The sequence below is a fragment of the Contarinia nasturtii genome, unplaced genomic scaffold (genome assembly GCF_009176525.2).
Source record: "Contarinia nasturtii isolate CC-2019 unplaced genomic scaffold, AAFC_CNas_1.1 Cnas_scaffold_187, whole genome shotgun sequence".
Classification (NCBI taxonomy): Eukaryota; Metazoa; Arthropoda; class Insecta; order Diptera; family Cecidomyiidae; genus Contarinia; species Contarinia nasturtii.
Window position 1 is genome coordinate 10,378,338 of NW_022197544.1, and position 9,548 is coordinate 10,387,885.

Here is a 9,548-nt window from a genome sequence, read left to right on the forward strand (position 1 = left end):
GGCAATTAGACCTCGAATGCACCGTGACTTGGCATCGTGACGTCGTGGCTGCTAAGAACATTCTACTGAAAGGTAAGGATATTGATACACAATGTGATTGAATGATCGCAAAAAAAGATTCATTTTTTCGATTAATCAGGACTATGGACATTGCTTGGACTTCCAATACCTGCTGCAATCAACCGATATTGGAATCAAATCAACGCCGATGCCGCCGTCTTCGACGACGATAACGACGTGGACATATCCGAGCCCGAGTTCGAATAGCAGCCAACTAATCATCACAATACCATACAATAAAATAAAATAAATCATAAGTAACATTTGTTACGTAACTGCTATCCCGAATATGTGGGTTAGTTATGCACAAAAAAAGTCATTTCCCATTTGGTTGAGATGGCTGTGCGGGAGTACAAACAGAGCGTTTTTCCATTGTAAGTATCATTAGATTTTGAAAACAGTTTTTTGCTTCGGGAAGTGCTAACATCAATCGCTTCGTTGTATAAATGCCATTAACTAACATAGAATTTTGCCTACTTTAAATTAATAAATACCATTTTTCTATTTACAGATATGGGAAACACCCTAATGTTTATTCGCCTCATTTTAGCACTGAAAATGTATATCTTTTTATTTGGAACCGATAAATATTATATTTGCTTGTGTTGTATCGTTGAATTTTATTGGAGTGTTTAAAAATCAACCGGTCTATCAAAGATGTTTCAAAGCCGTTGACCTTAGCGATGTGTTTAATTTTTTGGCACTCTTGTGTATACGATTCAATTGATAATGGTAAACACCATGGCTTAGAATGAAGCAATTTTCTGTTGATAAGTGCAAAATGAATCGTTGGTGATATATCTATCCGTTGAGGTTGATTTTCTATAAATTCCGAATTTGACATTCCTTCCCTGTCGCTTAATCAAAAGATCAAGAAATGGTAGAGTATGTGTTGTTTCGTCCTCTTTTTCGTATGTAAACTTTATACTTGGATACCGATTATTGATAATATCCAGTACTTGTTCGACTTCAGACAATTTTACAATTACAAAAGTGTCGTCAACATATCGAAACCAAATACGTGGCAATAATCCTTCACGTTTTAATTCAGATTCCAAATTACACATAAATGCCTCCGCTACATATGGTGACAAACTATTTCCCATGCTACATCCAAAATCATTCTTATAGAAACGCCTCTAAATTGGAAACAATTGTGTTTCATGCATATATCGATTGCCATAATATAAGCATTAAACTGTTCCTCAGTCAGATCAAATTGTGATAAATGTTTCTTGATGGCTTCCATGGCTATGTTAATTGGCACTGATGGAAAAAGTGCTGTGACATCAAAAGAAACCATAACTACTACTATATACTACTTTTACGATATATACTACTTTTGCTCTCAGTATTCTATGTGTTGTTTTAACTCTCAGTTCTCTATATTCTCGTTTTGCGCTCAATAATTTCTTATGCTCTTTTTCCGAAAATAATCTTTATAATTTGTTTTGGCCTGAAGGCTCTCATAAATGGAACCGATATATCGAGTGCCATCTGTTGGAAATATCTTAAATAAACTAACAATATATTGTTTACTAGCAGACGAAATGTCAAACGTTTCAAACACGATAATTTTGCGCCTTGAATCGAGTGGAAATAATAACATTTAGTTTATTCAGCTATAAAAAAGTATATTTCATCGAATGTTAAAGCCATAATGTATATGGATGAAATTTTGGTTCAGCTTAAAAATTCAATAAACATGGATTTTTGTGGTGATCTGGCAAATATTCAATCGATATTTAATTACGCACATGAATACATCAAACCTTTGAATAAAATTCAATTTCGTGGCGGTGAGTTCTCACAGTGCTTGTTTTCTTTATTGATCACATTTTAATTACCCGACATTTGTATTTAAAACCAAAACAAAATTAGGTAATGAGCCATACATAGCACATATTGTTACCAAAGTTTTGGAGCTATTCAATAAAAAAGGCTACTTTGATACAGTCACATCCAAACCACAACCAGAATTCGACGCACATCTACGTAAAATCGCATTTTATTTGGTTTTAAACACAGAGGCTACATTCAAATATGATTTGAAAGCTGATTATAGTGTTTGTCATTTGTTGAACACATTACCATCATTGCCGAAAGCACTGTTGCACGCCTGTATTTGGGGCGTACATCTTGAACGATACTTTTGCGAATGCATTGCTTACACGCCAATTTGGTTTGCATATCAATTTATCGATAATGTGGTGGAAAGCTTAAAATATGCCGATCCATATGAGACATTGGACCGTGTGGATCAACTGTTGCGTGCTATTTACACAAACATCGTACGATCAGATTTTCGTCAAATGGAAGCGGTTGACAAGAAAATCATTCTCAATAAATACTTTGATGTTGCAACAGATCTGATGCGACATTTTTACTCACCGGATGTTGAGAAATTTCAAAAATGGTCAAAGAATAAATATCGCAAGTACATGGGATTTGTGCTGAAGCATAATCTAAATATGATTTTGGATTGTTTTAAACTATTTCGTAAGCGACCGATGCTGAAGTCGGAGCCAATTGAATGTGATATATATGCATTGATGCGTGAACGTGAACCATTAATTGATGATCATCGTGAAAGCTACACTGATGCCGTACAAGAAACATTACATCGTATGAATACAATGCTGTTGAATTCGCTACAGTATAATGTAATGCAAGTGGATTGTAATGCATTCATGTATTGGGTCGAGATTGATATTAATGATGAATACACATTGCAACGTGTAGTCGGTGAGGCTGCTTACAAGGTCGAACAAATGATCAATTTGAATGAATGTTTTACACACGATGTCAGTGCTCAACTAAAGTCGGTTGTGATAAAACCGCCAACAGTGGCCGAAATGATTGCCCGTATCGAAACAATCGGCGAATGGATTGAAAAATTGGAAAAACTGGCCGATACAAATGATGAAAACATCGAACTTTGGATAAATGGATTTATTGATCATGGCGAATTGGTGCTGGGAAATACGGAGTGTTTGGAGGCTCTTGAAATGCATGCAACATCACTTACCATACCAATAATCAAACGTTTGATTTTATTCGCATCGAATGCTGTAAACAATGATGAAGGTTGCATCGTTGAAGAGAAACTCATTGAAATCTGTCTAAATTCATTCGATCAATTCACAACTGCACAAATATTTGAATTGATTCAGTATTCCATTGATGAACAGAAAAGTGCATTTGGAAATTTTCAACTGGACAATTTTGATCAGTTTCTTATCGAAGTGTTCAACAAAACGACATTCAAACAAAATCAAAATGCTTACTTAAAGCTGCTTTTCCAAAATCCGCAACTTTTCTATGCAAAACTGTTCGACGAAGCTCTAACTACGGACATGCAAATGCAGCATATGATGGAAATTCTTGACACAACAAAATTGATTTTCAAGAATTACGCAATGAATCAAGTTGATAGTCTGATTGAACGTGAAACAACCGATGCACAAGAAATTCTACTATTGCCGAAACTGTTGGCAAATTTGTTCTTCATTGGGGTTCTTAAACAATCTGAATTGATTGTAGATATTTTTTATAAGCGTCACTTAGTCGATGCAATGAAGAAAAAATGTTACAATCGTTTGGAATTGCTGATTACAACACTCAATATCATTGCGGTTAAATTCAAATTTGAAGGAATGTGTCCACCACTTCTTGTAATGAGCTCACAAGTACTCGAACTATGCCGATGGAATCTCGCCAAATTTACAGATCAACTCGTTTCAATAGTTACCAAAACTATCGAACTTATAAATGTAATTCTCAAGGTTTTCCTGCCGACAGCATCGCAGAATGAAAAATCATGGATCATTTCAAAACTGACATCATATGGCCTACTTACACGATATTATTTCCAAAAATTGACCTTACCAAAAGAACGTTCACCAAAAAAATTTGACGAATTCATATGGCCAAGCAACAAAAGTCGACAGAATCAACAAGAATGTGTAACATTTTTGTGTGAATATTTGGTGAGATGCACAAATAAGGAAATAAGTTGGCTGGCTAAAAATGATTCGTTTTTACCACACTTTTGGGAAGCATTTGAATTGGTGTCAACAATTGCTGTGCGCTCAAATCAAGAGAATGAAATCAATTGCCTGAAATACTGTAGTAATGCATTCTTATGGATTTTTCAGGTAATTTTGAAATTCAAATTTGTTAGCTATTTCAGTATAAAATAATGCATGTTACAGTATTATTCGGAACTAATGAATATAAATAAAAAGCTGTTTTATGGCAACTATGACCGAGACTATGACAACTATTCATATATATTTTCCATTTAATAGAAATAATTTTCATAAGATTTATTGTAATTTGAATATATTCTTTTTACCTAATAGAAACATATGTTAACATCCGTCAAATCCGACATTGAACGAGCCAATCTACTAACTAAATTAATCAAGCTACTGTGTGATTTGAACTCGATGCCGTTCTTCGGTGATTTAGTAACCAGTGTCCAGGCAATCATCGTAAGCAACATTGAGAAATGCAACTCAAACGATTCAAAGGAAGTCTTGAAGAAGTCAGTTCAATCCCTTATCATTTATCTGAGAAATTCAGAAACAAAAATGAAATAAAAACTACTACGATTTATTAATAAAGTGAAAAAAAAATCGCCATCAGTTTATTCACATAATATTTTTCATTTGATACAACGATTTTGTTGCCAATTTGAGTGAATTATACTTTCGATTTGGAATTTCGTAAATAATTTTTTTTCTAAAAACAAATAAATGTTATTCAACGAATGCATGGAAAAGCGCTGAAATTTACTGAATCAAGAATAAACATTTTTTGATCATTTTTTTCATTGATTCTTTGATTGTTGTGTTACTTTTTAATACGCATCCAATAATTTTTGTATTATTGTACTGATTGAATTGATTTCAAAGTAGGCACATTTCGAACAATGCTTATTGCTGATTCCTTTGGAAAATAAGCGCCAGGCTGCAAATGCTCTAGCTCGTTTAATCTCGACATGATTTCAAAATCATAGAAATAGTTTACATTTATTAGTCTAATCGGCCTCTTTTTTTGAATAATTAACTCGATGAGTGCTCTCGCTGATATATTCCGATTGAAAATTCTCAAGAATGTCAATTTCGTCAAATTGCTCACATGCATCATATCGTCAGCTTGAAATTGACTTTCTTCAACTGCCCGAGTGAAAAATGGCATTGAATTTTTCAATGCGTAGTGTCAAACGGCATTTAAGCAATAAATCGAGACCGCATGGTCCGTGCGCACGTTGAGTGCATACACCACATCGCTATAGCCATGCGGTGTCGATTTATTGCTTAAATGCCGTTTGACACTACGCATTGAAAAATTCAATGCCATTTTTCACTCGGGTGTTTTATCAACAAAACTCCCAGAGCTATACGTTAATTTTTCCAGATTTGGTAGTCGAACTTCAATATTCCGAAAAATGAAGGAAGATATTGATTGTGCGATAGTCATATTTTTTAGCTTTGGATTATTCTTTTGAAATTCAACGAACAATTCATGGTTCAACCCTCTCACTCTGTGTACGTAAAGTTTTTCTAATTGCGGAAATCTACTTGTCAGCCAATCGCAATTCTCAAGTTTGACCTCAAATAAACTCAAATCTTTCAATTTTGGAAAAGTTCCAAACTTAGTAAGCGTACAATTTTTGATTGATAGCTTTTCCAAAACTTGGAACTGTGAACTTTTTGTTATGTTGATGTCTAGGTTAAGGTCCACATCGTTTGAGTTCTCAATTTTCAATTCGATTAAATTTTTAGTGCAGTAGCTAGTGATCAATTCGAAATGACCAAGACGATGATAGTCGGAAGGTGTTATTTTACTTCTAATTGGACAATAGTCCAAGTTGATCTCCTTAATCAAGTGACCAAATATTCTTAAAAAGCTTGATGTACGATTTGGATGCATACCACGAAAATTTGAACTATAAAATTCGGTTTTTTTTAAGTGCTCAGGAAAGCATTTTATGACGTTTTCTTGGAATTTTTTACACACCTCGGCAACATTCAGAAAATGGAACCTGACAGACAAATGAGTGAAAATTTCTTGAATACAATGGTCGTTGAGAATATTTAAGATATTTTTTGGTGAATCATATGCTGGTATTAGTTGTTCCGAGTAGTTATTTGAATCCTTATTCGAAGTGTTGTCTTCACATTGTTCAACTGAATCAATCGATTGCATTTGTAAATTTGAATTCATGTTGAATTGGACTGTTTGGTGAATAATCAAAATACTGCATGGGCTGAGTTCTACAAAAAGAAAAGAACAAAATTATATATGAGACAGAAAAGTCAAGAATTAATAAAAAATTGAACTGTAAGCCTTAAACCTTAAATAAATACTCACAAAGCTAATGAAAAGAAGAGTAACGTTTTTATGAATTTTATCGAATTTTATTCACTATGGCTGCATAGCCACATTTGTTTTTAACATAGAAATATATATTATTTAGTTTGAATTTTATTTGAGCGAACAGCTAATTTCACTTTAACAATATTAATATGTGAATGCTTGATATTTTCAGTGCGTTCATTGTGTTGTGCAGACAAAGAGAACAACGAAAAACGTCCCATTGTAATGCACGCATACATCAGTGAGTTCATATAGGGTGTCTATATAAAATTGTGCGAGTTTTATTATGAATTAGAATATTAACATACTTAAAAAAAACATAAAAAGCCAATAATTGTAATTCAATAATTGAACCAAATCATTTTGTGCTATATCTCAATAAACAAACAACTTTGTCATATGTTTCAGCGATTTTTTTTTCCTTTTTCAACTAAAATCAGATTTACATGTACTTTGTTATTTTTACTGCAGATACACCCTGTATAAAATTACGATGAATATGTATAGCATATGTGAACACTGAACATACGTGGTACACATTCTCACACATAGATACTTACACACAAGTATTAAAAATACACTTCTGTATGTGTTCTGTTAAAATAAAAAACCTCTATTGAGGAAAGGAACGAGTGACGAAACCAAAATTTGAAACACAAATTTTCTGATATCAATTTTGTGACGAAAATAGTTGGTAGATATTTTTTCTGTGTACTGTGAATATTTTAGTTGAAAAAGGAAAAAAAATCGCTGAAACATATGACAAAGTGGTTTGTTTATTAAGATATAGCACATAATGATTTGGTTCAATTATTGAATAACAACTTTTCGACATTTGATTCAGAATGCTGGCTTTTTAAGTTATTTTAGGGGATGTATAGTCGAATGTCCGCACATGTGAAAGTCGAAACTTGGGACTAGGTTTGAATAATCGTACCAAAAATGTACTTAATTGTACCGCAATTTATTTTTAATTGTACCTTACTCGTTTGGCTAATATTTGAAGTTCAAATTTCGGGGCACTTCAATTTGCCGGTCAACTAGCCAAAATAAAACTCAAAGATATTTTTTAAATTTTTATGGCTGATAATAATTGTACCTAAAATGTACCTTCAAAATAGCATCATCATAAAGTCATTACTTCGATGGTGTTCTTCTGCAGAGCATGTTCTTCAAAATTCACGGGGGATTTCCCGAAAAAATGGCAAAAATGAAAATCAACAATATTTTTTAAAATTTTATTGCTGATAATAATTGTACCAAAAATGTACTTAATAGTACCGCAATTTATTTTTAATTGTACCTTACTCGTTTCGATAATATTTGAAGCCCGAATTTCGGCCAGTTGACCGGCAAATTGAAGTCAACCAGATTCAACGCAGACATGGAGAACCGAGTTGGTGTTTTAGGTCAAGAAGCGACTTATCTACAAAAATTATTGGATGCGTATTAAAAAGTAACACAACAATCAAAGAATCAATTAAAAAAATGATCAAAAAATGTTTATTCTTGATTCAGTAAATTTCAGCGCTTTTCCATGCATTCGTTGAATAACATTTAATTGTTTTTAGAAAGAAAAATATCTACGAAATTCCAAATCGAAAGTATAATTCACTCAAATTGTCAACAAAATCGTTGTGTCAAATGAAAAATATTATGTGAATAAAATGATGGCGAATTTTTTTTTCACTTTATTAATAAATCGTAGTAGTTTTTATTTCACTTTTGCAAATATAATGAAAACTTGGTGTAAATGTTTTAAGCTAAAGCTGCTGCTTTTTCCGCTTGATATTTGTAATGCAAATCCATACAGTCCTCATTCGAAATGTTTACCCATCCGGTTGGTTTTATGTGATATACACGGACAATACCCCCAGAGTATGCATCACGATGTGTTGCATGATAGATTGATCGTCGACCGAGTTCTGTAAAATTTGGAAAATATAGTTAATTTGTAATAGATTTTCTGTTTTATAATTTTCATGAAAAATTCTTTTAGCCTTGAATATATTTTATACCTTGTGCTTCTTCATCGGTCAAATCCCATTTATATCCCGAATCTAAAACACCGTAAGCGTAAACTGATCCAGATCCAACGGAGAATAGTTTTCCAGTGATACGTGCTGCATCAGAGTCGACATAATACAGTTGTGGACCACGTTTATCATATCCAGCCAACATCATTCCCATACTGAGACCCATTCCTTTGTATTCGTGTGAAATGTTTGCAATAATTTTGCTGGCCGCAGCAACTGAAATGCGCTCCTTATTGCGCAATTCATATAATCGACATTCCTTGGCCAAAACACGATCCCAGTACACACAATCAGCAGCACCACCAGCCAATGTACCGAGCAAATAATTGTTGATTTCAACAACTTTTTTCATCGATTGTGAACCGATGAATTGACCGCCAGTCGCACGAGAATCGACAGCCAAAATGACACCGCCTTGGAAGCAAAAACCAAGTGTTGTTGTACCGTGATCGAATTGAATTTGAACACCGTCTTCAGCACCCATTTCTTGCAATTTGTTCAAATTATCCATCGGCTTTAAATTGTAATCGAAACAGATGGTTATCATATTGCACTAATTTAATTCACTTTTATATAGATTTATCTACTTACATTCTCAAATGGTGGCATCGAGAGTTGATAGTTGTTTTCCATGTTAGAACATTGATTTAGCATCATGTCTTCGTGCAATGCACTCATTGTAGTGCCATTTGACTTCATGTAGTCATTGAAACCACAAATATCAGCTAGAGCCATTTTTAATTATAAATGTGCCAACGTTGTTTGAAACGAAAACCAAATTTCCTTATAGAATTTGTAAAAATATTTCTTAGTGAAACCAAGCAATCTCTACCAACTAAGCAGTGACAAATAGTTTCTATTTACCGTGCCGAATGACTTTTCGTTTTCAACAGTCTGATCAGTGTGAAGTTGTTCGTGTATTGTATTTCGAATTTACAATCAATCAAATGATACCATATGGTGTTTGACAATAGAAATTGTATTCATAAATTTCTCAAATATTTAAGTTTTCAAAAGATTGCGGTGAAAACTAAATGATAAAAATCGATTTGAATCAATAGAAAC

The 9,548-nt window shown here is 33.3% G+C and overlaps 3 protein-coding genes across 5 annotated transcripts; 1 reads left to right on the top strand and 2 right to left on the bottom strand.

Annotated features, from left to right (window-relative positions):
• LOC116352632 lies at positions 1 to 4,895 on the top strand. Its single transcript, XM_031785364.1, has 5 exons — positions 1 to 72; positions 140 to 434; positions 572 to 1,859; positions 1,942 to 4,217; positions 4,425 to 4,895. The coding sequence occupies exons 3-5, from the start codon at positions 1,721 to 1,723 to the stop codon at positions 4,662 to 4,664; spliced, it is 2,655 nt and encodes an 884-aa protein (XP_031641224.1). The 5' UTR covers positions 1 to 72; positions 140 to 434; positions 572 to 1,720; the 3' UTR covers positions 4,665 to 4,895.
• LOC116352634 lies at positions 4,311 to 6,656 on the bottom strand. Of its 3 annotated transcripts, none has more exons than XR_004202305.1 (3): positions 6,442 to 6,656; positions 4,922 to 6,344; positions 4,311 to 4,634 (listed from the first exon to the last, which is right to left on the bottom strand). XR_004202305.1 is itself a non-coding variant. In XM_031785366.1 (2 exons), the coding sequence occupies exon 2, from the start codon at positions 6,292 to 6,294 to the stop codon at positions 5,431 to 5,433; it is 864 nt and encodes a 287-aa protein (XP_031641226.1). In that variant the 5' UTR covers positions 6,295 to 6,344; positions 6,442 to 6,655; the 3' UTR covers positions 4,677 to 5,430. The 3 variants fall into 3 exon arrangements, 1 of the variants encoding a protein (XP_031641226.1); XR_004202306.1 differs by having other exon boundaries at positions 6,088 to 6,344; positions 6,442 to 6,652; XM_031785366.1 differs by lacking the exon at positions 4,311 to 4,634 and having other exon boundaries at positions 4,677 to 6,344; positions 6,442 to 6,655.
• A 1,450-nt stretch (positions 6,657 to 8,106) lies between these two features.
• LOC116352635 (proteasome subunit beta type-5) lies at positions 8,107 to 9,371 on the bottom strand. Its single transcript, XM_031785367.1, has 3 exons — positions 9,075 to 9,371; positions 8,466 to 8,997; positions 8,107 to 8,372 (listed from the first exon to the last, which is right to left on the bottom strand). Exons 1-3 carry the CDS (start codon positions 9,216 to 9,218, stop codon positions 8,206 to 8,208), a joined length of 843 nt encoding a protein of 280 aa, XP_031641227.1. The 5' UTR covers positions 9,219 to 9,371; the 3' UTR covers positions 8,107 to 8,205.
• Between the last annotated feature and the right edge of the window lie 177 nt (positions 9,372 to 9,548).

What these genes read in the sequence shown, in the direction of transcription:
- LOC116352635 (XM_031785367.1), bottom strand. Translation starts at nt 9,218, where the DNA reads ATGGCTCTAGCTGATATTTGTGGTTTCAATGACTACATGAAGTCAAAT. An exon ending in CGATGCCACCATTTGAGAAT is followed by an intron (nt 8,998 to 9,074) that starts GTAAGTAGATAA and finishes TACAATTTAAAG; the next exon opens with CCGATGGATAATTTGAACAA. An exon ending in GACCGATGAAGAAGCACAAG is followed by an intron (nt 8,373 to 8,465) that starts GTATAAAATATA and finishes CAAATTTTACAG; the next exon opens with AACTCGGTCGACGATCAATC.
- LOC116352632 (XM_031785364.1), top strand. Translation starts at nt 1,721, where the DNA reads ATGTATATGGATGAAATTTTGGTTCAGCTTAAAAATTCAATAAACATG. An exon ending in TAAAATTCAATTTCGTGGCG is followed by an intron (nt 1,860 to 1,941) that starts GTGAGTTCTCAC and finishes AAACAAAATTAG; the next exon opens with GTAATGAGCCATACATAGCA. An exon ending in CATTCTTATGGATTTTTCAG is followed by an intron (nt 4,218 to 4,424) that starts GTAATTTTGAAA and finishes TTTACCTAATAG; the next exon opens with AAACATATGTTAACATCCGT.
- LOC116352634 (XM_031785366.1), bottom strand. Translation starts at nt 6,294, where the DNA reads ATGAATTCAAATTTACAAATGCAATCGATTGATTCAGTTGAACAATGT.